Source organism: Macaca fascicularis, chromosome 3 (genome assembly GCF_037993035.2).
Source record: "Macaca fascicularis isolate 582-1 chromosome 3, T2T-MFA8v1.1".
NCBI classification, from domain to species: Eukaryota; Metazoa; Chordata; class Mammalia; order Primates; family Cercopithecidae; genus Macaca; species Macaca fascicularis.
Genome location: NC_088377.1, coordinates 10,689,338 through 10,716,928, shown reverse-complemented (window position 1 = coordinate 10,716,928; position 27,591 = coordinate 10,689,338). Strand labels below are relative to the sequence as shown.

Here is a 27,591-nt window from a genome sequence, read left to right as displayed (position 1 = left end):
TTTAGATTTGTGTGGAGATGACTGGGAAAGGATGAGGGAGGAGGGAGGAGAAGGAGCAGGGATTTAAGGAGAGTTGGAGAAGTAGAAAATTACAAAAGAGCAGGCAGGGAGGCTGCTCAGTCCATAGATGTGATTAGGCCATCTGGGTTTGCTAACTGGGGCTTATCCAAATGAGGCTCCTACCCTCCCACAGAGGCTGGGAGATCAAGACTCTGTCTTTCTCAGTGATTCTATTTCAAAGGGATGGCTCCCAGGTCCTTGAGAAACACATTCCTAGGCTGTGGGAGACACATACACATCTCAAAGGGACAGAGAAAGTATTTATCATTGTAAACTTAAAATGCTCTGAGAAAGGGAGGTCAGGGGCCTCTCTGCAGGTGTTGGCAGGAACAAACAGCAAATTCTTTGGCAACCTTGAGCTTTCTTGGGCAGGCGTTTGAAGAGGACTGGTGTCCCCATCCTAGGGATCCATGCTGGTGGTGTTTGCTCAAGTCCCTTGGTGTGGGGGTGGACAGAATCATTTGTCAAGCAGAGGGCTCAGAGGAGCCTAGCTAGAGTCAGCTCAAGGAGAGAGTCTTTGTCAAGGGCAAACTAAAATTTGCGTACCTTTTTTTTTTTTTTTTTTTGAGACAGAGTCTCACACTGTCATCCAGGCTGGAGTGCAGTGGTGCGATCTCAAGTCACTGCAACCTCTGCCTCCTGGGCTCAAGTGATTCTTGTGCCTCGGCCTCCTGGGTAGCTGGGAGTGGAGGTGCATGGAAGTCTCACTTTGTCATCCAGGCTGCAGTGCAGTGGCACAATCACAGCTCACCATAGCCTCGACCTCCCCACGCTCAAGTGATCTTCTCAAGTAGCTGAGACCACACGTGCACACCACCACGCCTGACTAATTTTTATATTTTTTGTAGTGACGGGGTTTGCCATGTTGCCCAGACTGGTCTGGAACTACTAGACTCAAGCAATCCTCCCGCCTCGGCCTCCCAAAGTGCTGGGATTACGGGCGAGAGCCACCATGCCTGGCTGCATAATTTTTTATAAAAGTAGAAAATAAATGTCAGAGAACATAAGTCATGATAGACACTCTGAGAAAGAGATTTCATCTGGCTGCTGTGAAACAGAAACCTTCAGGGTGATGTCATTGAACCAAGAAGTTCCTTGTAATTTTTCTGCTCAATTTCATTACAGCAGCCTGGAGGGCCCATGTCGTCTAGAGAGCTTCTTCAGTTATACACAGTGGATTTAAAACAGGGCAAGCTGTGTGGTTTAATATTTGCATTCCCTTAGAGTCTTCTGTTTTTGTTTTTACCAAAGCAGACTTCATCATTGAAAGCAGCAGAGCCATTTTGCTCTTAAGTTAATAAAAACCAGGGATTTATTTCAATCTTGAAATAATTGCCTTCTGTCAAACAATTTAAAATCATACAGTTAGCAAAAATTTAAGAATAATCTAAATGAAAATTAGGGGACCTGGGCATGGTGGCTCATGCCTGTAATCCTAGCACATTAGTCCAGGAGTTCAAGACCAGCCTGGGCAACGTAGGGAGACACCGTCTCTACAATAAATTAAAAAATTAGCTGGGGGTGGTAGTGCACACTTGTAGCCCCAGCTATTTGGGAGGCTGAGGCAGGAGGATCAGTTGAGCACACGAGTATGAGGCTGTAGTGAGCTATGATGGAGCCATTGCACTCCAGCCTAGGTGACAGAGTGAGACCCTGTCCACAAAAAAGAAAATTTGTGCAATGGAAAAGTGATTATTAAAAAATATAGCTTTACTTGAACAGATATTTGTGTGCTGATGTTCATAGCAGCATTATTCACAGCAGCCAAAAGGCAGAAGCAATCCATGTGTGTATCAGTGGGTGCACAGATAACAAAGTGAGATCTGTGCATGTAGTGGGTTAGTACTCAGCTTTAACAGGAATGAAATTCTGACACGTGCTACAACATGGATGTCAGATCCTTAACATGGATGAACCTTTTTTTTTTTTTGAGATGGAGTCTTGCTCTGTTGCCCAGGCTGGAGTGCCGTGGCACAATCTTGGCTCACTGCAAGCTCTGCCTCCTGGGTTCATGCCATTCTCCTGCCTCAGCCTCCCGAGTACCTGGGAGTACAGATGCCTGCCACTGCACCCGGCTAATTTTTTGTATTTTTAGTAGAGATGGGGTTTCACTGTGTTGGCCAGGATGGTCTCGATCTCTTGACCTCGTGATCCGCCCGCCTTGGCCTCCCAAAGTGCTGGGATTACAGGCGTGAGCCCTCGCGCCTGGCGACATGGATGAACCTTGAAGACATTAAGTTGAATGAAGTAAGCCAGTCACAAGAGGACTAACACAGTTCTATATCTGGGGGAAAAAAAAAGAAACTCAACTGTGTCCTCCCTCAACAACATAACAATCAACACAGAAGACCTCTTACCGCAGATATGCGGGGAGTTCTCCCCACCAGCAGGCAAGCAGTTGAGTCCGCAGTGGACACCAGTTGGGTGTCCTCCAATTCAATTCCTACTCTATCTGCTTGGAGACAGTGTCAGATCCCACAGGGTAAGGACTCAGTCCCAAGAGCACCCTCAACTTCAGACACCAGTCATGAGTCCGGGCCTCTGGAACTTCTGACTGACTAGCTTCAAGTTGGGATTCCCACGAACCCCTTCTTTGGGTTCAATTAATTTGTCAGAGCAGCTTGCAGAACTCCAGAAACACGTTTACTGGTTTATTATAAAGGCCACTACTAAGGATACAGATGAAGGGGTGCATAGGGCGAGGCATGGGGGAAGAGGTGCGGAGCTCCCACACCCTCCGTGGGCACAGAACCTTCATGTGCTCTGCTCTCCAGAAGCTCACCAAACCCAGTCCTCTTGGGCCTCTTATGGAAACTTCACTGGATGGGCATGACTAAAGCATGGACAACCGGGTCGAAATGTGATTGGACAAAAAGAATGTGATCTAATACTTAATACAGTGACTGGGGAAACCCAGTAGGGCCTGCCTGTTCAGATTCTTCTTGGCCTGTCTGCACAGCACTCCTTCCTCCAGGGTGTGGGACAGGACCCTCCCCAGAATGAGAGTCTTATGAACCATAGTCAGATTAGAGTCCTGCCTTGGGACAGGTAAAAGGAGGGCAGGAGTTACGAACCAAGAACTGGACAGAAACACATTAAAAAAAATAGGGAGGTAGGCAGGAAGACAGATAGGTAGGTAGGTAGATAGATAGATAGATTGATTGATTGATTGATAGAAGTAGGTAGGTAGGTAGGTAGATGTAGGTAGGTAGGTAGGTAGATAGATGCAGGTAGGTAGATAGATGTAGGTAGGTAGATAGATGTAGGTAGGTAGGTAGATGTAGGTAGGTAGGTAGATGTAGGTAGGTAGATAGATGTAGGTAGGTAGATAGATGTAGGTAGGTAGGTAGATGTAGGTAGGTAGATAGATGTAGGTAGGTAGGTAGATGTAGGTAGGTAGATAGATGTAGGTAGGTAGGTAGATGTAGGTAGGTAGATAGATGTAGGTAGGTAGGTAGATGTAGGTAGGTAGATAGATGTAGGTAGGTAGGTAGATAGATAGATAGAAGTAGGTAGGTAGGTAGGTAGGTAGATATGATTTTAGAGTGTTAATGGGTGGCTCACTCCTGTAATCCCAACACTTTGGGAAGCCGAAGCAGGGAGATTGCTTGAGCCCAGAGGTTCAAGACCAGCCTGGGCAACAAAGTAAAACCCTGACTCTCCAAAAAAAAAAAAAAGAAAAGAAAAAAAATTAGCCAGGCATGGTAGTACCCACCTGTAGCCTCAGCTACTTGGGAGGCTGAGGTGGGAGAATCACTTGAGCCAGGGAAGTCGAGGCTGCATTGAGCCAAGATCACGCCACTGCACTCCAGTACAGAGCACGACCCTGTCTCAAAACGAAAGAAATACTTTTTTTTTTTCACATCAGACAGGTCATGTGCCGACCATTGTAACAAGGCTTGAGGGTGGTACATCTCACACATGCACGTGAACACCCAGTCATCATACTCATGAACTACAGATGGATCAGAAGACTTTTTTTTCAGCCTCGCATATGACGCAGGGCAGCCCCCTATAGAAATGTCCAGGCCCCGAGGGCCTGGCCGTTGGGCGTCACCCAGCTGGTTATCCTCCAGCCCCTGGTCTCTTCCTTCGTTCCAGTGTTGATCGACAATGCCCTATGCGCACTGAGTGGTGTGGTGGAGGCTAAATAGTGAAAAGAACAGTTCCTGCCCTCAGTCCTCCTATATTCTAGCTTGGCAAAGAAGAGAGAAGAGAAGCGAAGCCATCCTAAAAAATAACAACACTGCGAGGCCAGGCTATGGAGCCGGCTCAGTAACACCACGGCGAGGCCGGGCTGCGGAGCCGGCTCAGTGCTTAAGGCACCAAATGTAAAAGGACCCCAATGACTCCCACAGTATTTCTTGGGGATCTGGCCCAGGTCTCCCAATCTCCCAAGAACGTATGGTCGTCCTGTTGCCTTTCACTTTTGTTTTTTTTTGTTGTTTTTTTTTTTTTTTTGAGACAGAGTCTCGCTCTGTCGCCCAGGCTGATCGCAGCTCACTGCAAGCTCCACCTTCCGGGTTCATGCCATTCTCCTGCCTCAGCCTCCCGAGTAGCTGGGACCACAGGCGCCCACCACCATGCCTGGATAATTTTTTGTATTTTTAGTAGAGACGGGGTTTCACCGTGTTAGCCAGGATGGTCTCGATCACCTGACCTCATGATCCACTGGCCTTGGCCTCCCAAAGTGCTGGGATTACAGGCGTGAGCCACTGTCCCCGGCCTTTTTTTTTTTTTTTTGAGGTGGAGTCTTGCTCTCAAAAAGAGAGCCAGGCTGTCAGGAGTCAGGCTGGAATGCATTGGCATGATCTTGGTTCACTGCAACCTCTACCTCCTTGGTTCAAGCGGTTCTCCTGCCTCAGCCTCCTGAGTAGCTGGAATTACAGGCTTGCGCCACCATGCCCAGTTAATTTTTTTGTATTTTTAGTAGAGATAGGGTTTCGCCATGTTGGCCAAGCTGGTCTTGAACACCTGACCTCAAGTGATCCACCCGCCTTGGCTTCCCAAAGTGCTGGGATTACAGACGTGAACCACCACACTTGGCCTCTTTTCACTCTTGTCCATAAATGTTAGGAGTGGGAATGACACGCCACAGGGCAGTCTGTGCCACTGCAGGCTTGGTGGCCGTAGAACCAAGGGGTTCTTCGAGGGGCTGTCCTGAAGACAGCTCTGCAGAGGCTGTGACAGCCAGAGCGAGTGTTTTTAGGTTGTGTTCCTTCACATTACTTGAATTTCTACAAATACCTGCAATTTCTAGTCTTTCCTGGGCTATAAAGGAACTGGATTTTATTTAGCTGACTGGTTTTTGGCGGTTCAAATAACAAAACTACATTTTGTGGTTAGTTTAGTTAATTAATAGCTGCAAATAGCTTTTTACAAGCAAGGAGCGGGGGAAACGTGTGTTTTGGAACTTGTTTCCAAGTAGTTCCAGCCGCAGGGTTTTTGGGGAAACTGTTTGGGTTGGGTTCGAAGTAATCTTCTAAACTAAGAATTAGAATTTTTTGGCTGGGTATGGTGGCTCTACTTGGGAGGCGGAGGCATGAGGATCACTTGAACGAGGGAGGCAGAGGTTGCAGTGAGCTGAGATTGCACTAGTGTACTCCATCCTGGACAACAGAACAAGACTCTTGTGTCAAAGAGAAAGAGACAGAGAAAGAAAGGGAGGGAGGGAGAGAGGAAAAGAAAAGAGAAGAGAAGAGAGAAAGAAGCAAAAGAATTAGAATTTTGCCTTGTCTCTTGGTAATCATGTGCATTCATTGGAGTCAGCACTGGCCCTAGCTCTCTGTTTGGGGAAGTTCAGTTACAATACTGATTTTCCCTAAATGCTTCCTGATGCCTGGCATGGAAAGGGGGTACACAGGATGGGAGATCACTGTAGAAGTCTAAGGGGGCGCGAATGATTTGGGGGCTCCTAGGACACACTTATTTTAATTGTACATGATGGGCACTATCATGTCTGTTGTTTTATCTGAAAGATTCTTTAGTGGAAAACCTTTGCTTTGTTAGGCTATAGATCTGTTTCACTTTGTATCTGAATTCTTTTTAGCCTTATTTCCCACCAACCTGGAGTAATTGATTTTACTTTCATTTTCAGAAATCGCCCCTAGCGGACATCCCTGTGTTGCAATTTTGCTATGCTTTTCTCCAAAGGTAATCCAGTCTCCCGTCCTCTAAAAACTTCCTTAAATACAGATACTGTGGCAGTGAGCATGCGTAATATCTCTGGTTTTATTTCTAGACTACCAGAGAGCCACAGTTCAGAAAATATCTTAAAGTTGTCATCATTTCTTCCCGAGGTATTGATCTGTACTTTTCCTTCTCCAGAGAGTTAACATCTTAAAATCTGTACACTGTATCTCGAACACTTTATATGAGCAAAACTTTATGTGAGGCCTATTAAACTTTAAAAGGCTCAGATTTGCATTAAATTGATACAGAAAAAGAAAAAAAAAAAACACAGATAGGGAAGTGTTAAAGACCTCTTTTAGAAAAAGGAGAAATGGGCGGGGTGCGGTGGCTCATGCCTGCAATCCCAGCACTTTGGGAGGCCGAGGCAGGCCAATCACTTGAGGCCAGGAGTTTGAGACCAGCCTGGCCAACATGGTAAAACCCCGTCTGTACTAAAAATACAAACATTAGTTGGGCATGGTGGCATGCACCTGTAATCCCAGCTACTCCAGAGGCTGAGGCAGGAGAACTGCATGAACCCAGGAGGCGGAGGTTGCAGTGAGCCGAGACCACACCACTGTTCTCCAGCCTGGGTGACAGAGCAAGGCTCTGTCTCAAAAGAAAAAAAATCTGGTGACGTTCTCAGTGTGCCATCCCGTGTTTGATGTGGAGAGGTTTCCGCTTTGATTTGCTAAGTTAATATAGGTATTAGGTGTCTTAGCCAACAGAGCATTAAAGAGGATTCCCCAGGTTTTTCCCCATGGATGAAAAATAAGCTTTATTGGACCTCATTCAGATCTTACAATGGCCGCATCCCAGGCACAGCTCTGTGTTGCTGTAAATGAGGGTGAGGGGGCTGGGTGCGGTGGCTCATGCCTATAATCACGGCACTTTGGGAGACTGAAGTGGGTGGGTCACTTGAGGCCAGGAGTTTGAGACCAGCCTGGCCAGTGTGGTAAAACCCTATATCTACTAAAACTATAAAAAAAAATTAGGGCTTGGTTGTGTCATGCCTGTAGTCCCAGCTACTCAGGAAGCTGAGGCAGGTGAATCACTTGAACCCAGGAGGCAGAGGTTGACGTGAGCTGAGATCACGCCACTGTACTGCAGCCTGGGGGACAGAATGAGAGTCTATCTCAAAAAAAAAAGGGGGGGTGGTGAGGGAAGTATAGACCACTTCTCAGGGAAGCCTCAGTATCCCTACATAGCCATCAGGAGTCTCACTATAAATAACTCTGACAACCAGGCACAGGCTCCTTGGTTCACACAGTTAACATTCTGTGGTTATTCCCCACTCACCACATTCTGAAGTTGCAGGACGGTAAATCGAGGCCTCCTGGTAGATGACCAGGGTGGGGTTAAATTCAGACCACTTCCCCCATGAGCATCATTGTCGTTCTTTCCTCCAGGAGTTAAAGATGAGCCGGTCACTTCCCTCCTATGACAGCTAATATATGTTGTGTTGCTGGCGAATGTTGACTGTAGGGGCCTAAGGGATAGCCGAGCTTTCCCAGCAGCTGCAGGTTAGATTTGGTCGTCCTCCTTTTGCCGAGGAGGAACCACCTAGGTTACACAGTAGGTAGTAAGTTGGAGAACCAGGACTTGGACCTGGGACACTCTGACTGCAGTCTGAGCTTTCACTTCCTGAGCTGCGCTGTCTTGCTTTGGAGCAGTCATCTCAGAATCCTCATCCTGAGAGCTACAGAGGGGGGTAGGCCAGTTTCCTGGTGAGTGTCCCGGGACCTAATGCTTTGCAGCCTTCCGACAGGTGATGCTCTGTTACCAGCCACTTTAGGGAAGCAGAATATCAGCTCAAAAAGGCCTGAGAGATCAGCCAGGCACGGTGGCTCATGCCTGTAATCCCAGCACTTTGGGAGGCCGAGGCAAGTGGATTTACTTGAGTCCAGGAGTTCAAGACCAGCCTGACCAATGTGATGAAACCCCATTTCTACTAAAATACAAAAAATTAGCCCGGTGTGGTGGCAGGCGCCTGTAATCCCAGCTCGGGAGGCTGAAGAATGAGAATCACTTGAACTCGGTGGGGCAGAGGTTGCAGTGAGCCGAGATTATGCCACTGCACTCCAGCCTGGGCGACAGAGCAAGACTCTGTCTTACAAAAACGGAAAGGCCTGAGAGATCAAGGTTGATCATCTAGTTTAAGGCTTTTATTTTACAGACAAGGAAACCAGGCAGCAGTAGGATTTCAGGTTCCCAAACTCCAAGTGCTCGCCAGAATACCAAAGTTTAGCTTGTGTATGTTGTAATTTTTTAAAAAGAAAAAGGTCGGTGGGGTGTGCTGTTTACCCTTTGCTTTCCAACCGCCAGGATCTTAAATGTGCTTATAAATAAATGTTGTATTTTGACCTGTTCATGGTTAAGTGTTTTTCCTATCTTTTTAAAAAACAGGCTTCCAGTACCAGCCTTGCAAGAGAACTTTTCTTCACTGTTGGGAGTATTGAAGGAGTCTGTACAGTTGAATCTAGCCCCACCTGGGTATTTTCTGCTTCTCAGGTATCATGTCACCACATTGTCATTGTGTAATATTTTCTTTTGGCACATATTTTATTTCTGCGGCATTTTTAATCTGAAGCTGACTGTCTCCCGACAGCATGCTGAATGACTTTGTAACAAGAACTCCCAACCTGGAAAACAAGAAGGATCTAAAAGACCTGCAGGTTTGTATACGAAAGAGGTTCAGCCCAATGATATTACCCCAGCAGTGCTGTCCTCCTTTGGGGATATCAGATAGCAGATAGGCAAGAGACGTTGGACAGAATCTGAGGTTAGCTTTGCACTTGTTCTCAAGTCTTTCTTCCCCCCTCGCTGTCTCTGGAGAGTTCAGTCAGACCTGGGGCCCAGGTTTTCTCATGAAGGTTCTTGTGTAATGCTTGAGCAATCGATTGTGGAACTGACAGCTGCACCCCTCACCCTCCACGCTGTATGCAGATGTATGTGGACCTCACTGTGAAACATAAGTGGAATTAGAAATCTATCTCCCACTGGACGCGGTGGCACACACTTGTAATCCCAGCACTTCGGGAGGCTGAGGCGGGCAGATTGCTTAAGCTCAGGAGTTCGAGACCAATCTGGGTAACATAGTGAGACCTCATCTCTACAAAAATACAAAAATTAGCCTAGTGTGGTAGCTACACCTATTGAGGATCCCTTGAGCCTGGGAGGTTGAGGCTATAGTGAGCTGTGATTGTGCCACTGCACTTCAGCCTGGCAACAGAGACCCTGTCTCAAAAAAATAAAAAAAAGGAAGCTATCTCCATACATGGATATTTCTTTTTTTTTTTTCTTTTTTTTTGGTGGGGGGGTGGGAGGTTAGACAGAATCTCACTCTGTCACCCAGGCTAGAGTGCAGTGGCACGGTCTCAGCTCACCGAAACCTCCACCTCTTGGGTTCAAGCAATTCTCCTGCCTCAGCCTCCCAAGTAGCCGAGATTACAGACACACGTCACCACGCCTGGCTAATTTTTTGCGTTTTTAATAGAGACAAGGTTTCTCCATGTTGTCTGGTCTGGTCTCAGACTCCTGACCTCAGGTGATCCTCCTGCCTCGGCCTCCCAAAGTGCTGGGATTCCAGGCGTGAGCTACCACACCCAGCCTCCATACATGGATTTCTTTCCTTAAACGCCTTATCTCCCATTATAACAGTAATATATGCTCATAAAAATTTGTTTAATACTGAAAAATAAAACCTATCCATAGGAGAAGGAAAATTCAGAGTGGAGTGCCAACTAATAAATATGGAAGTTATGATGAAGTTGGGATAATCACTATTTTGCAAACCATTATAGACCTTGATTCAGTTGGCTTTTCTATCATATTTATAGCCTTGGCGATACTACTGCTAATCTTTATGATCCCTGGCATTTGTGAAAGGTATATCCAGAAACAGCCTCAGGTCCGCAGTTCTGAACCACAAAAGTACTGTATAAAGCACAGTAGGCTGGGCACGGTGGCTCACACCTGCAATCCCAGCACTTTGGGAGGCCGAGGCGGGCGGATCACCTGAGGTCAGGGATTTGAAAGCAGCCTGGCCAACATGGTGAAACCCCACCTCTACTAAAAATACAAAAATTAGCCACGCGTGGTGGCGCACACCTATAATCCCAGCTACTCGGGAGGCTGAGGCAGGAGAATCGCTTGAACCTGGGAGGCAGAGGTTGCAGTGAGCCGAGATCTCACCACTATACTCCAGCCTGGGTGACAAGCATGAAACTTGGTCTCAAAAAAAAAAAAATACCATAAAGCATAATTGGAAAATTCCGGTGCCTCCTCCTTTGGCCTTGACTTGTAGCCAGAGAAGAAAACATCATTACAGTGCCGATGCTGCCCGTCCAGGTGCCGGGACAGCACTTGCTCACCTAAGCCCTCCCTGCTTTTGTGGCCTGTTGCCTGTAGCAGGCCCCTCTCTCTTCAGCCTGCCTGGAGAGGGCTCTGGCCACAGACATTCCCTCTGTTGTTGCAGCTGGAACGCCTCTTCTCTGCTCCTTTTGGTTGAGGGGACCAGGTGGCATCTGCTTCTTTCTGTCTCATGACACGTAGCATCCCCAACACTTATTCCTTCCTACTATTTTGAGCCACACCCTATACTTCTTCCCCACTGGGGATATAGAAAAAAACAAAATGTGATTTTCCTACCACAGTCTCATAACATAAAATACTTCGGTGACCTCGTAACCAAAATGTGTGGGGATTTCTCCCCACCAGCAACCAAGCTAGTAGTTCTGCAGTGGACACTAGATAGGCGTCATCCAGTTCCATTCAATTCTGGCATTCTCGCCGGGCGCGGTGGCTCAAGCCTGTAATCCCAGCACTTTGGGAGGCCGAGGCGGGCGGATCACAAGGTCAGGAGATCGAGACCACAGTGAAACCCCGTCTCTACTAAAAATACAAAAAATTAGCCGGGCGCGGTGGCGGGCGCCTGTAGTCCCAGCTACTCAGGAGGCTGAGGCAGGAGAATGGCGGGAACCCGGGAGGCGGAGCTTGCAGTGAGCCGAGATCGCGCCACTGCACTCCAGCCTGGGCAACAGCGTGAGACTCCGTCTCAAAAAAAAAAAAAAAAAAAAATTCTGGCATTCTCCACCTAGAGATATCTTCAAATCCTGCAGGTTAAGGGTGCAGTCCCACAACACTGCCCCACCCCTTTAGATGCCAATCACAAGCCCCAAGTTTTTTTATCTGTGCTTCTGACAGACCAGCTCTAAATTGGAGTTCCCCCATTCACTCCTTGGGTTCTGTTAATTAGCTGGAGTGGCTCATGGAACTCAGGAAACACATTGAACAGTTTATTTTATTTATTTATTTATTTATTTATTTATTTATTTTGAGATGGAGTCTTACTCTTGTTGCCAAGGCTGGAGTGCAATGGCACAATCTTAGCTAACTGCAACCTCCGCCTCCCAGGTTCAAGCGATTCTCTTGCCTCAGCCTTCCAAGTAGCTGAGATCACAGGCGCCTGCCACCATGCCTGGCTAATTTTTGTATTTTGAGTAGAGACAGAGTTTTGCCATGTTGGCCAGGCTGGTCTTGAACTCCTGACCTTATGACCTGGCCGCCTCAGCCTCCCAAAGTGCTGGGATTACAGGCATGAGTCACCGCACCCGGCTGACCAGTTTATTATAAAGGAGATTAGAAAGGATACAGATGAATCGATGATTAGGCAAGGGACTTGGGAAGGGGCACGGAGCTTCCATGCCCTCCTTGGGCACCACCTTCTAGGAACCTCCACATGTTTAGCCATCCAGAAGCTCATTCGAACCCAGTTACTTTGGGGTTTGTGGAAGCTTCATTACATAGGCATGATGGATTAAATCATTGGTCATTGCTGATCAATTTAACCTTTAACCCCTCTCCCCTTCCTGGAGGTTGGGGAGCTGAAGTTATCTGGGGGTCCGCAGCCACAGCCATCTCAGTAGCATACAAAAAGACACATATTACTTTGGAGAATCCAAGGAATTTAGGAGTTATAGCTGGGAAATGGGGAGAAAGGCCGAAAACATTTCCACAATATCACACTCATCCACTCAGTGCTTTCATCGGTCCTTACAGGAACTCCTCTAAGCCCCTAAACCCTTTTCCTGACTTTCCTTCTGCCCTTCACACCCAGCCCTGCCTAAGTTAGCCGATTAGCCTGTTCCCTCGAGCGCACCCACCCAGCAGGCAGGTGTGCCCTGCTTCACGCCTCAACACAACTGCTGAGCCTGGGAACCTTGTGGCACAGTTGAGATCAGGATTATAAAATTCTCAGATGTCAAGGATTATAGCCACTCTTAGCTGATGACACTTGATGACACTGGCTCAGAAGCCAGCTTCAAGTTTGTCTCTCTAGCTACTAACCAGATTCTTTACTGATCATACTCCTGAGAGTGGATGACTCCTCACTTTACCCCACTGAGTCAGTTTAACTTATTGACCTTTGTTTCTTGTTATATTATTGAAAGATGCATTTCTAGGAAGAACCCGTGGTCCTAGATAAACCAGAAAGCCAATCCACTGAATACAATTTATGGCTTTTTCATCACATGCTGCGATGACTTGCAATCTCTGTATATTTTACCTACATTGGCCAGTATAGTAGCCATTAGCCACAGATGGCTGTTGAGCACTTGAAGTGTGTCTAGTCTACAGTGTGGGCAACATAGGGAGACCTCATCTCTACAAGAAATTTAAAAATTATCCAGATGTGGTGGCATGCACCTGTAGTCCCAGCTACCCGGGAGCCTGAGGATGGCTTGAGTCCAGGAGGTCGAGGCTGCAGTCAGTCTTTTTTATTTTTATTTTTTTGAGATGGAGTCTTGCTCTGTTATTGGGGGAACCCACCCCCAGTATTTCAACGTAGGTTCTTCTGTTTTCCATAAGTGTTGGCCAGCTAATAAATAAAGAGAGACAGTATAAAGAGAGGAATTTTATAGTTGGGCCACCGGGGGGTGACATCACATATCGGTAGGACTGTGATGCCCACCCGAGCCTCAAAACCAGCAAGTTTTTATTAAGGGTTTCAAAAAGGGAGGGGGTGTAAGAACTGGGAGTAGGTACAAAGATCACATGCTTCAAAGGGCAAAAAGCAGAACTACTAATAAGGGTCTAACAGAGATCACATGCTTCTGAGGTAACAGGACAAAGGGCAAAAAGCAGAACTACTAATAAGGGTCTAACAGAGATCACATGCTTCTGAGGTAACAGGACAAAGGGCAAAAAGCAGAACTACTAATAAGGGTCTAACAGAGATCACATGCTTCTGAGGTAACAGGACAAAGAGCAAAAGCAGAACTACTGATAAGGATCCAACAAAGATCACAAGGGAAAGGGCAAAAGCAGAACTAGTGATAAGGGTCTATGTTCAGCAGTGCACGTATTATCTTGATAAACATCTTAACAGAAAACAGGGTTCCAAAGCAGAGAACCAGTCTGACCACAGATTTACCAGGGTGGAGTTTTTCCCCACCCTAATAAGCCTGAGGCTACTGCAGGAGACCAGGGCGTATCTCAGTCCTTATCTCAACTACATAAGACAGACACTCCCAGAGTGGCCGTTTATAGACCTCCCCCCAGGAACACATTCCTTTCCCAGGGTATTAATATTAATATTCCTTGCTAGGAAAAGAATTTAGCAATATCTCTCCTACTTGCACATCCATTTAAAGGCTCTCTGCAAGAAGAAAAATATAGCTGTTTTTGCCCGACTCTGCAGGCAGTCAGACCTTATGGTTGTTTTCCCTTGTTGCCTAAAAATCACTGCTATTCTCTTCTTTTTCAAGGTGCACTGATTTCATATTGTTCAAACACACATGTTTTACAATCAATTTGTACAGGTAACACAGTTACCACCGTGGTCCTGAGGAGACGTCCATCCTCAGCTTACAGGATTAAGAGATTAAAGTAAAGACAGGCATAAGAAATTATACAAGTATTGTTTGGGAACTGATAAATGTCCACATTAAAATGAAATCTTCACGATTTATGTCCCTCTGCCACGGCTCCAGCCGGTCCCTGTGTTCGGGGTCCCTGACTTCACGCAACACTCTGTCAACAGGCTGGAGTGCAGTGGCGCTATCTTGCCTCACCATAATCTCTGCCACCCAGGTTCAAGCATTTCTCCTGCCTCAGCCTCCCAAGTAGCTGGGATTACAGGCACATCCCACCATGCCTAGCTAATTTTTGTATTTTTAGTAGAGACAGGGTTTCACCATGTTGGCCATGATGGTCTCGATCTCTTGACCTTGTGATCCACCTGCCTCAGCCTCCCAAACTGCTGGAATTACAGGCATGAGCCACCACGCCCAGCTGCAGTGAGTCTTGATTGCACCACTGCACTCCAGTCTGGTTGACAGAGAAAGACCCTGTCCTGCCCACCACCTCCCAAAAAAAAAAAAAAAAAAATGTGGTAGTCTGAATTGAATGTGCTATAAGTGCAAAATACGCATTGGATTTCAGACTTAGGGCACACACAAAAGAGAATGCAAAATCTCATTAATAGTTTTTGTTTTTGTTTTTTCTTTTTGAGACAAAGTTTTGCTCCTGTTGCCCAGGCTGGAATGCAATGGCACGATCTAGGCTCACTGCAACCTCCACCTCCCAGGTTCAAGCAATTCTCCTGCCTCAGCCTCCAAAGTAGTTGGGATTACAGGCATACACCACCACACCCACCTCATTTTGTATTTTTGCTAGAGACAGGGTTTCACCATGTTGGTCAGGCTGGTCTCAAACGCCTGACCTCAGGTGATCCGCCCACCCCAGCCTCCCAAAGTGCTGGGATTATAGGCATGAGCCACCATGCCCAGCCTATTAATAATTTTTATATTGAGTGCATGTTGATAATATTTTGTATATATTGGGTTAAATAAAATATATTATTAATTTTTTTTTTTTTGAAACGGAGTCTCACTCTGTCATCCAGGCTGGAGTGCAATGGCATGATCTTGGCTCACTGCAGCCTCGGGATCAAGCAATTCTCTTGTCTAAGCCTCCCGAGTAGGTGGGACTGCAGGCATGTGGCATCGCGCCCAGCTAATTTTTGTATTTTTTTTTAGTAGACTCCGGGTTTCACCATGTTGGCCAGGATGGTCTCGAACTCCTGACCTCAAGTGATCCCCCTGCCTCAGCCTCAGCCTCCCAAAGTGCTGGGATTACAGACATGAGCCACCACACCCAGCCTATATTATTAATTTAACTGTTTATTTTTACCTTTAATGTGGCTCCTAGAAAGCTTAATGTTACATACATGCTCACAGTTGCCTGCATTTTATTTCTATTGGACAGTGCTGTTTTAGGCACTTAACATTCTTTTCCTTATTTAACTTCCTTTCCCCGTCCTCCTGATTATTCTCAGGAAATCACTCAGAAAATCCTAGAAGCTGTGGGGAACATTGCTGGCTCTTCCTTGGAGCAAACCAGCTGGCTAAGCAGAAATCTGGAAGTGAAGGCCCAACCTCAGGCCTCTCTAGAAGAATCTGATGCTGAGGAGGACCTGTATGGTAGGTGGAGACGGGTCAGCGGATGGTGCTTCTGGTCAGCGGGTGGTTCTAGCTTTTCCTTAAGAGAGATCTTGAGTGTTCTCACCACAAAAAGAAAGTATTTAAGATAGGCTGGATGCCGTGGCTCACTCCTGTAATCCCAGCACTTTGGGAGACCAAAGCGGGAGGATCGCTTGAGGCCAGGAGTTTGAGACCAGCCTGGCCAACATGGCAAAACCCCATCTCTACTAAAAATACAAAAATTAGCCAGGCATGGTGGCACATGCCTGTAGTCCCAGTTATTCGGAAAGATGAGGCAGGAGAATTGCTTAAACCTGGGAGGTGGAGGCTGCAGTGAGCTGAAATCACACCACTGCACTCCAACCTGGGCGACAGGGTGAGACTCTTCTCAAAAATAAATAAATTAAAAAATAAATAAAAAAATAAATAAATAAATAAATAAATAAATGAATGTTGAATGTTAACAGAGAGGAGTACCTGAGTCATATGGACACAATTGGTGTGAAAGGTGGGAGCTGATGGCTCACATTCATGCAGTGCTTTTGGGGACAGTAAATGGTGACCCATCCATCATAGTTAACACACAAATGCCTCTTTCTGTTCACAGATGCTGCTGCAGCTTCAGCAATGGTGTCTTCATCCGCCCCTTCCGTGTACAGCGTGCAAGCCCTCTCCCTCCTGGCAGAGGTAAATACACACCTGACCTGTCATCCTTTATGGAAATAAGTGCCGTCACAAGTTGTTGCAAAGACATTTGTTCATTCTCAAGTGCCAGTGAGCATGGGCTGCACCCTCCCAGGTGAGCTTGTCCATCAGGCAGCATTGGCCTCAAGCTGCACCGTGGAGAGTCTCGCTCTGTTGCCAGGCTGGAGGGCAGTGGCGCAATCTCGGCTCACTGCAACCTCCGCCTCCCGGGTTCAAGTGATTCCCCTGCCTCAGCCTCCTGAGTAGCTGGGACTATAGGTGCACACCACCACGCCCAGCTAATTTTTTGTATTTTAGTAGAGATGGGGTTTCACTGTGTTGGCCAGGATGGTCTCAATCTCCTGACCTCGTGATCCACCCACCTTGGACTCCCAAAGTTCTGGGATTACAGGCGTGAGCCACCACACCCGGCCATGACTGCACTTCTTATTGTCGCTTGCTTCCAAGGGTTTCTGATTTCTTTTTTTTTTTTTTTTTCTTTCTGTTTTCTTTTTTTGAGATGGAGTCTCGCTCTGGAGTCTGCACTCAGGCTAGAGTGCAGTGGCATGATCTCGGCTCACTGCAACCTCTGCCTCCTGGGTTCAAGCAGTTCTCCTGCCTCAGCCTCCTGAGTAGCTGGGATTACAGGACCTGGCTAATTTTTGTATTTTTAGTAGAGATGAGGTTTCACCATGTTGGCCGGCCTGGTCTCAAACTCCCAACCTCAAGTGATCCACCCACCTCAGCCTCCCAAAGTGCTGGGATTACAGGTGTGAGCCACCACGCCCAGCCAGTTTCTGTTTTCTCAGGGTCTTGTTCTTTTAGGTACTGGCTTCCCTCCTGGACATGGTTTATCGAAGTGACGAGAAGGAGAAAGCTGTGCCGTTAATCTCCCGTCTGCTTTACTATGTTTTTCCATACTTACGCAACCACAGGTAACGTCATCGTCGCCATTTCTTCCCACCCATATGCAGAAAAATATGTCTTGAGAAATGAATCAAGTGGTTTTCCTTGCACAGTCCTTGACCTTGACCCTTCTTTCTTCCCACTCCCACTCAGTGCCTACAATGCTCCCAGCTTCCGGGCTGGCGCTCAGCTGCTGAGCTCTCTGAGTGGCTATGCCTACACCAAACGAGCCTGGCGGAAGGAGGTCCTGGAACTGTTTCTCGACCCTGCTTTCTTTCAGATGGATACTTCTTGTGTTCAGTAAGAGATGCTGTCCTGATAACAATGTGCTCTGGATCCTCAGGTGGAAACAGTGTTTTGGTTTACATAATTCTCATTCCTGAAATAGAAGCAGAGCCATAGCGTCACCCCAGATAACAGGACATCCCTGTCACAGGCTCACATGTTGACCATGTGTTCACGGGAAAGGGATTAAGTCTTTTAAAGTACAAAGAAGAATTTCACTTAATTCAGAGAGCATGTTATTTCTTGGCTGGGCATGGTGGCTCACACCTACAATCCCAGCATTTTGGGAGGCTAAGGTGGGTGGATCACCTGAGCCCAGGAGTTCGAGACCAGCCTGGCCAACATGGCAAAACCCTGTCTCTACTAAAAAATTCAAAAATTAGCCAGGCATGACAGCGCACGCCTGTAGTCCCAGCTACTCGGGAGGCTGAGGTATGAGAATTGCTTGAACCTGGGAGGTGAAGTTTGCAGTGAGTCAAGATCCCACCACTGCACTCCAGCCTGGGTAACAAGAGTAAAACTCCGTCTCAAATAAATAAGCAGCATAACCTGGGGTTCCAGTGATACTTGTTCTGTCTAATACTGCTTTGTCTTGTAATCACAAAGTAATTGGCCAGTGTTAAGATGATAGAGCCCACTGGGTGACCCTGGGGGTGTCTTTACCCCACTTCTCGGCTGAATACTCCACAAGTTCAGCGAGTAGCCAGGCAGAGATCCACTGAGACTCAGATGCAAGATGTGCTCCTGGGCCTTTTCCTGAGATCAAGAAAATCACTCAGGACTGGGCGTGGTGGCTCATACCTGTAATCCAACATTTGGGGAGGCGTAGGCAGGAGGATTGCTTGAGCCCAGGAGTTGGAGACCAGCCTGGGCAACAAAGTGAAACCCCATCTCTACCAAAAAAAAAAAAAAATCAAAAACAAATTAGCCAGGCATGCTGGCATATGCCTGTGGTCCCAGCTACATGGAAGCCTGAGGCAGGAGGATCACTTGAGCCCAGGAGATTGAGGCTGCAGTAGGCTGTGATTGTGCCACTGCACTCCAGCCTGGGCGACAGCACAAGACCCTGGGCCCTGTCTGAAAATAACCAAAGAGAAAGCTACTCCTTTATTAATGACAGGAAGGCTCAGCAATAGAGGGTAGAGATTGGGAACCTTTTTGTATGGCATGAAAGCATGGCCACCCCCAGAGGGCTGCTGGTGGCCCTGTGGCCTCCCTCCATGTGATCTTGTTGCTCTGCTGGGGTAGCCCATTTGGAAAGAAGAGCTAAGGGTGGTATTTGTCTTCACTGCCCCACTCTTTTCATCAACACAACTGGATGAATATCATCCTGTATGAACATATTTAAGAATAACCCTTGAAAAAGCCAGAGTGCCTTGTCAATCTGTTTCTTTGTGGTAAACTGGAAAAAGTCATTATTCATTCCCTATGTTAGGGTTATAAATGAAAAGCTTTAGTGTAGCTTTCTTTTATATGTAAACTATTTATTTCTATCACTAACTTCTTTTCAGAAAGCAGTTTGTTTGTTTGTTTTTGGGATGGAGTTTCGCTCTTGTTGCCCAGGCTAGAGTGCAGTGGCACAATCTCGGCTCACCGCAACCTCCACCTCCCAGGCTCAAGCGATTCTCCTGCCTCAGCCTCCCGAATAGCTGGGATTACAGGCATGTGCCACCACGCCCTGCTACTTTTGTATTTTTAGTAGCGATGGGGTTTCTCCATGTTGCTCAGGCTGGTCTCGAACTCCCAACCTCAGGTGATCCACCCACCTCGGCCTCCCAAAGTGCTGGGATTATAGGCGTGAACCACTGCACCTGGCACAGAAAGCAGTTTTTAATATATCTTAAGAGGGTATGTTGTTTTTTTAATGTTTTGAATCAAACTATCATCCACTGCAAATTTAATTGATTTTGCTTTCTTTAATATCCAGTTGGAAGTCCATTATTGACCATCTTTTGACTCATGAGAAAACAATGTTTAAGGATTTAATGAGTAAGTTCTGTGTTACTTTTGCATAACTCACACTTGATAGGATCAATACCAATAGAACCAGCGTTTATCATGTCTTTCCGAACCCTACTCATACTTTTATGGTGCTGTCTGAGCCACAAAGACTGTAATGCGATGTTCATAATATGGCAGAACTAAATAAATGAGTCTTTTCCAGTTGCAATTTATTGACAAGAATGCTGTGACAACCTTTTTCATAGTTTTTAGTGGAGAAATACTGCTGAAAGCATCTAGCTTCACATCTGAACATTTGTGCTGAAAGTAATTTCCATAATTTACTAGGAGGACTTTTCTACACCTCAGATCCCTTCTCATGCACTATCATTAAGTATCATTAAAGAAATAAGTATTGGCTGGGCACAGTGGCTCACGCCTGTAATCCCAGCACTTTGAGTGGCTGAGGTGGGCAGATCATTTGAGCCCAGGGGTTCAAGATCAGCCTGGACAACATAGTGAAACCCCATCTCTACAAAAAACCGGGCATGGTGGCACACACCTGTAGTCCCAGCTACTTGGGAGACTGAGGCAGGAAGATCACTTCAACCCAGGAGGTCAAGGCTGCAATGAGCTGATCCCACCACTGCACTCCAGCCTGGGCAATGAGATCCTGTCTCAAATAAGAAATAAAAAGAGAAATAAGTATTTTTTTAAATATACATGGGAACAATAATCTCATGTCCTTACTTAATAAAGATCATTATTTTTCACCAGGGAATACAGAATTACGCTAGTATGAATTTCCCATCACTTACCTCCAATTGTGGTTTTCTCACTAAGTAAAACATATTTGCTGTATTTATTCTAGACATGCAGAGCAGTTCTTTGAAACTATTCTCAAGTTTTGAACAGAAAGCCATGCTGTTAAAACGCCAGGCTTTTGCTGTCTTCAGTGGAGAACTTGATCAATACCACCTTTACCTTCCACTGATACAAGGTAAGACAGCTGTCTTAGTCTGTTTTATGCTGCTATAACAGAATACCTGAGACTGGGGAATTTATAAAAACAGAAATTTATTGCCTCACAGTTCTGGAGGCTGAGAAGTCCTATATTCAGGGCTGGCATCTGGCAAGAGCCTTCTTGCTGCGACATCCCATGGCAGAAGGTGGAAAGGCAAAAGAGCAAGACGGGGCTGACCTGCCCTTTTATTACAGTACCAATCCCATCCATGATGTGGCCTAATCACCTCTTAAAGGCCGCACTTCCCAGTAATACTACATTTACAATAAAATTTCAGCATGCATTTTGGACAGGACAAACATTCAAACCACAGCAACAGGTGACCTGCCCTCACCCCGCCACATACAGATAGACCCATGAGGGGCTAAGATGATTAAGTACTAGAGGGGTCTACTGCGTGCTTTGGCATGATTACCACGTGTTAAAACAAGTATTCTGCAGAGTTATAGAACTTCAGAAGTATATTGGTAAATCTGAAACTTTATTTTAAAATCAATTATAAGCCAGGTACAGTGGTTCATGCCTGTAGTCCCAGCACTTTGGGAGGCTCAGGTGGGTGGATGACTTGAGGTCAGGAATTCGAGACCAGCCTGACCAACATAGTGAAACCCCGTCTCTACTAAAAATACAAAATTAGCCAGGCCTGGTGCCTGTATTTGCAGCTACTTGGGAGCTACTTGCAATTACACCTGTAATTGCAGCTACCTGGGAGGCTGAGGCAGGAGAATCACTTGAACCCAGGAGACCAAGGTTGCAGTGAGCCAAGATTGCGCCACTGCACTCCAGCCTGGGCAACAAGAGCAAAACTCTGTCTCTAAATAAATACTTAATAAAATCAATTACAGTGTTATTAATTTTTATTAGTTTTTAAAAGCCTGACTACAGTATAGGAATAATACTTCCTCAGCACTATCTCTTGCTAGAGTCCTCCTGCAGTCAAGATACTTGGTGTTTATAGTACTCCCTTAATCGCACCTTCAGTTGAGGCCAGGGAAGGGGCAAGATATTGGAGAAGGATCTAATTTTTCCTTAACAATTTTTTTTCTTCATGCCCATTATATTCTTTGACTGCATCAAAAATAATTTATTGCTGGCTGGGCACAGTGGTTCATACCTACCTGTAATCCCAGCACTTTCAGAGGCCAAGGCGGGTGGATCACTTGAGGTCAGGAATTTGACATCAGCCTGCCCAGTGTGGTGAAACCCCGTCTCTACTAAAAATACAAAAATTAGCCTGGTGTGGTGACTCACACCTGTAATCCCAGCTACTGGGGAGGCTGAAGCAGGAGAATCACTTGAACCCGGTAGGCAGAGGTTGCACTGAGCCGAGATCATGCCACTGCACTCCAGCCTGGGCGACAGAGAGAGAATCCATCACACAAAAATAATAATAATAATAAATTGTTATTATTATTGCCGACATCATCGTATCATACGTGATTGTCAGGGGGATTTTTTGTTTTTTTGTTTTTTTTCCTTCTCATAAAATGTTCAGGTGGCAAAGTTGACATTCTGTTTTGTTTTTGTTTTCGTTTTGAGCCAGGGTCTCCCTCTGTCACCCAGGCTGGAGTGCAGTGGCGCAATCTTGGCTCATTGCAACCTCCGCCTCCCAGGTTCAAGTGATTCTCCTGCCTCAGCCTCCCAGGTAGTTGGGATCACAGACACCCACCACCATGCCTGGCTAATTTTTGTGGGTTTTTTTTTAGTAGAGACGGGGTTTTACCATGTTGGCCAGGCTGGTCTCAAACTCCTCATCTCAGGTGATCCGCCCACCTTGGCCTCCCAAAGTGCTGAGATTGTAGGCATGAGCCACTGCACCCAGCCCTGTTCCTTCTTTCTACCCCATCTCACACTCCTCTCAAATTTGGGAGGAGGCCCAGATAGCTAAGGAGACAGCATTAGGTATATAGAAGCTAGAACCAAAAAAATAAAAAGATAGACAACAGTCATTCTCAAACAGGGGTGTGGAGAATTTGACCATGGTACAGTTTAAACACCCAGCAATTCTGAGAAATTATTTCTCTGAGAGGGAGCAAGCAAGGGCAATATAATAGAATATACATATATATCGCACCATATATATATAACATGCATATATAACATGTTTTACATAATATATTAATATGTTATATAATTATATGACATTATAACATGTAATTATTATATTTGTATTATATTGACATGATTGTAATAACTAATAACTAAATAGTAATATTAAATATTATACTATATAACATATAATATACTTGCTTATATTGTATATTCATATATATAATAAAGTCAGCAGAATGCTGACCTAAAACAGAGGTAGGTTTTGAGCTCTTGGGAAAGAGAAATTTTTTTTTTGGGGGGTGGGGGAACAGAGTCTGACTCCGTTGCCTAGTCTGGAGTGCAGTGGCACAATCTTGTCTCACTGCAACTTCCGCTTCCTAGGTTCTAGTGATTCTCCTGCCTCAGCCTCCCAGTAGCTGGGATGACAGGCACCCGCCGCCATGCCCAGCTTATTTTTGTATTTTTAGTAGAGATGGGGTTTCACCATGATGGCCAGGCTGGTCTCGAACTCCTGACTTCAAGTGATCCACCTGCCTTGGCCTCCCAAAGTGCTGGGATTACAGGCGTGAGCCACTGTGCCTGGCAGGGAAAGAAGAATTTCTAAATAAATACGCTTCATTTTGGATAGCTCAAGTGCTGTATTTCTAGAAATACTACATGTTTTTTAAAAAATAAGCCTTTTGCCCCATTTTCATTTTTGATGAACTGACAGTTTACAGAGCACTTTCCTACATGTTGTTGTCCCCAGGACGTCCGTTGGTAGGCCCAGCCCCTCTGAGTCCTGGGTTGATGGCACTCAGAGTGTCCTCTGGCAGAGCTGGAGGACACTGAACTTGCCTGGAGATGCCCTGTGGAGGGATGATGCCCACATCTGCCTCAGAGAGGTAGATGCATCCAGAAGCTCCCAAGACATGTCCCATAGTAAATAGTCTGGGCCCAGTTAAAAGAGGCAGGAGGCTGGGCACAGTGGCCTGTAATCCCAGCACCTTGGGAGGCCGAGGTGGGCAGATCACTTGAGGTCAGGAGTTCAAGACCAGCCTGGCCAACGTGGTGAAACCCCATCTCTACTAAAAATACAAGAAATTAGCCAAGCATGGTGGCAGGTACCTGTAATCCCAGCTACTCGGGAGGCTGAGGCAGGAGAATTGCTTGTACCCTGGAGGTGGAGGTTGCAATGAACCGAGATCATGCCACTGCACTCCAGCCTGGGTGACAAAGTGAGGGAGACTCCATCTCAAAAAAAAAAAAAAAGAGAAGCAGGAGTGGAGAATTTCTAACGCTTCTCTCCTGGAATACCGTTTGGGGTCCTTTTCCCTGGACACTGTCGCACCATCAAGTAGCAGAGGAGGAGATGGTGCACGGGTGGGAGCTGAGCAGCTCTGTACATCTCGGCTCAGAGTGACAGCAGTCTCACGTCTTCGGCGGCTGGGAAGGTGTAGGTGAAAGGGTACGAAGGTGCAATTATGTAGGATCAGTAAGTCTAGAGAAGGCATGTACAACATGAGGACTGTCATTAATAACGCTGCATATGTACTGGGAATTTGCCAAGAGAGTAGATTTTAGGTGCTCTTACCACAAAAAAGAAAGGTCAAAGCCAGGCACAGTGGCTCACGTCTGTAATCCCAGCACTTTGGGAAGCCAAGGAGGGCAGATCATCTGAGGTCAGGAGTTCGAGACCAGCGTGGCCAACATGGTGAAACCCCATCTCTACTGAAAATACCAAAAATTAGCTGGGTATAGTGGCAGGTGCCTATAATCCCAGCTACTCGGGAGGCTGAGGCATGAGAATCATTTGAACCCAGGAGGCAGGGGCTACAGTGAGCTGAGATCGCACCACTGTACTCCAGCATGAGTGACAAAGCAAGATTCTATCTCAAAAAAAAACAAAAGAAAAAAGAAGAAAAAAAAAAAAAACTGACTGAGCATGGCAGCTCACACCTGTAATTCCAGCACTTTGGGAGTCCAAGTCAGGTGGATTATCTGAGGTCAGGAGTTCAAGACCAGCCTGGCCAACATGGTGAAACCCTGTCTCTACTAAAAATACAAAAAATTAGCCGAGCGTAGTGGCAGACACCTGTAATCCCAACTACTCTGGATGCTGAGGCAGGATAATTGCTTGAACCCAGGAGGCGGAGGTTGCAGTGAACGGAGACTGCTCCCCTGCCCTGTAGCCTGGGCAACACAGTGAGACTCCATCTCAAAAAAAAAAAAAAAAGAAAAGTTTATTACTAATATACTAATGTTCTAATGTACTACAACTGATACTGTTCTAATGTACTACAACTAGCATGCCTACCATTTAGCTGTTTGCTGTAGCAATTTGTTACATTCCTAGGAAACCTTAAGCTATGAGAGAAAAAAAAAAAGTCTCATTCTACAAACAACCATTTCAGGGGAGAAGCAGGGAAGTGTTAGGGACTAGAGAGTTATTTGAAACACATTTCCCTCCATAGGAATTAAAGTTTTTGTCATGGCCATCAAGTTTAAACCTTGCTGAATAAATCTATTATATTTACTTGCTCCACTTCCCACCTACCACCCCCAAAATACAGTGTTGTCTGCCAGCCAGTCCATATGATTGTGTAAATCCATCCCTCACCATGGGCTGCTTGGTTTCTGTGTCTCCTCATTCATATTCTTAAAAGAACATTTTAAGTGGCCGTTGGTCATCCAGTGGATTTCTGGTGACAGATGTTCATGTCTTTCTACTCAGCTGTGGCAGGGGGACAGCCCATGGGAATCATTTCCTTTGAGGTTTGGCAAGAGCCATGAACTGCTGTATTTCACAAAGACGAGGGCTGGGGTAGACTAGTTGCACAAAAGCATCACCAACATTCTTTTTTTTTTTTTGAAATGGAGTCTCACTCTGTCACCCCGGCTGGAGTGCAGTGGTGTGATCTTGGCTCACTGCAACCTCTATCTCCCAGGTTAAAGCGATTCTTCTGCCTCACCCTCTCAAGTAACTGGGACTACAGGCACCCACCACCACGCCCAACTAATTTTTGTATTTTTAGTAGAGACGGGGTTTCACCATATTGGCCAGGCTGGTCTCGATCTCCTTACCTTGTTATCTGCCTGCCTCGGCCTCCCAAAGTGCTGGGATTACAGGCGCGAGCCACTGAGCCTGGCCTGTAACACTCATTCCTTACACTGGGTTCTTACCAGAATGTCAGAACAGTCACAATTTTATTTTTCTTTGTCTGATAAGAAACCTTAAACTGCATATTTGTGTGACGTCTCTAAAATCTTCTCTCCTTAGAACGCCTGACAGACAATCTCAGAGTCGGACAGACATCCACAGTTGCTGCTCAGATGTTTCTTTTTTTCAGAGTTTTGCTGCTAAGAATATCTCCTCAGCATTTGACTTCATTGTGGCCAATAATGGTCTCTGAATTGGTGAGTACAAGTATTGTAAGCTTGAAAACAAGGTTGGAGCTTTCTAAAATGCTTTTTCAGTAGCATATAACATACTATTTCATATATATCCCATTTTATCTAAAAGTTATTTTTAATCAGGTTGGTAGCACATGGTTAGCTCTTGGTTAAATAGAGAATATTTTACCCTATGATCATATTTGATCTCTCACCCTGTCAGTAATTCCAACTAACTTGTACCATTGGATAATATTTACTAGTCTTTTTTTTTTTTTTTTTTTTTTTTTTGAGACGGAGTCTCGCGCTGTTGCCCAGGCTGGAGTGTAGTGGCCAGATCTCAGCTCACTGCAAGCTCCGCCTCCCGGGTTTACGCCATTCTCCCGCCTCAGCCTCCCGAGTAGCTGGGACTACAGGCGCCCGCCACCTCGCCCGGCTAAGTTTTTGTATTTTTTAGTAGAGACGGGGTTTCACCGTGTCAGCCAGGATGGTCTCGATCTCCTGACCTTGTGATCCGCCCGTCTCGGCCTCCCAAAGTGCTGGGATTACAGGCTTGAGCCATCGCACCCGGCCTACTAGTCTTTTTATATACTATAAATTTGGGCCGGGCGTGGTAGCTTATGCCTATAATCCCAGCACTTTGGGATGCCAAGGTGGATGGATCACTTGAGCCCAGGAGTTCAAGACTAACCTGGGCAACATGATGAAACTCCTTGTCTACAAAAAAATACGAAAATTAGTTAGGCATGGTGGGAAGTTACATCTGCAGAAGGTTGAGGCTGCAGTGAGCCATGATTGTACCATTGTGCTCCAGACTGGGTGACAGAGTAAGACCCCATCTTATTCATTCATTCATAAATTAATCGATTTTTTAAAATAAATAAGTAAAAAAAAAAAATTTGGGTAGGTTTAGTCTCTCTCAGATAGTAACTTGAATGCTTTTTTTGTTTTCAGATTCAGACATTCACACAGCTTGAAGAAGATCTAAAAGACGAAGATGAGTCATTGAGGTAAGTAGTACAAGATCTGTGCACAAGAGGAAAAGATGGTCACGATTAAAGGACGTTACTTTAGATGTATGGTTATCTAATGTTAAATGCTGTTTTCTTGAAGTACTTGTGAAAGGACCAGCTATTCCAAACATTTCTTAAAAGGAAAATTATTCTGAGGGACATGTCATAGGTGAATGGACTATAACAGCTCTGAATGAATTTATAACAAGCGTTTCTTTGCAAATTTACAGAAGCAACAACAAAGTAAACAGAACGAAAGGTTCAGTCCCGGATGCAAATGGACACTCAGTGGGGGAGATACCCCAGAGTGAACTCATCTTGTATTTATCAGCTTGCAAATTCTTGGACACAGCGCTTTCTTTTCCACCTGACAAGATGCCATTATTTCAAATGTAAGTCAGATAGGATCATGTGTCCTTTTTGAAGCAGGAGATTTTGTTTTTTCCTTTTAAGCACTTTCACTTGCTTTTCATGTACAGTTTATGGGAAACCACCATCTGGGTTTCTAGTGACAGCTGAGCCAGCTCGGAATATCGAGTTTCAGATTACTTGCAACATCTGTGGCTCTGCGAATTTGGCTCATAGGAGTGTTTATGAA

At 45.8% G+C, this 27,591-nt stretch overlaps 1 protein-coding gene and 1 non-coding gene across 5 annotated transcripts in view; one reads left to right on the top strand and one right to left on the bottom strand.

The window, feature by feature from the left end:
- DOP1B (DOP1 leucine zipper like protein B) overlaps positions 1–27,591 on the top strand; it is a 123,384-nt gene that overhangs the window by 91,486 nt on the left and 4,307 nt on the right. For 3 of the 4 annotated variants that reach the window (XM_045387792.2, XM_045387793.2, XM_065541389.2), the window contains exons 24-35: positions 6,158–6,213; positions 8,638–8,742; positions 8,840–8,906; positions 15,572–15,716; positions 16,324–16,403; positions 17,226–17,335; positions 17,460–17,606; positions 19,519–19,580; positions 20,404–20,532; positions 25,868–26,004; positions 26,935–26,990; positions 27,224–27,385. In XM_045387792.2, the coding sequence (XP_045243727.2) occupies positions 6,158–6,213; positions 8,638–8,742; positions 8,840–8,906; positions 15,572–15,716; positions 16,324–16,403; positions 17,226–17,335; positions 17,460–17,606; positions 19,519–19,580; positions 20,404–20,532; positions 25,868–26,004; positions 26,935–26,990; positions 27,224–27,385 (1,256 nt within the window). The remainder of the gene's footprint in view (positions 1–6,157; positions 6,214–8,637; positions 8,743–8,839; positions 8,907–15,571; positions 15,717–16,323; positions 16,404–17,225; positions 17,336–17,459; positions 17,607–19,518; positions 19,581–20,403; positions 20,533–25,867; positions 26,005–26,934; positions 26,991–27,223; positions 27,386–27,591) is intronic. The other variant, XR_012432013.1, reaches the window with a different exon arrangement.
- On the bottom strand, positions 3,923–4,027 carry LOC123572670 (small nucleolar RNA U13). The gene has a single exon (XR_006697220.2). It is a non-coding gene; the product is annotated as a small nucleolar RNA U13 (small nucleolar RNA).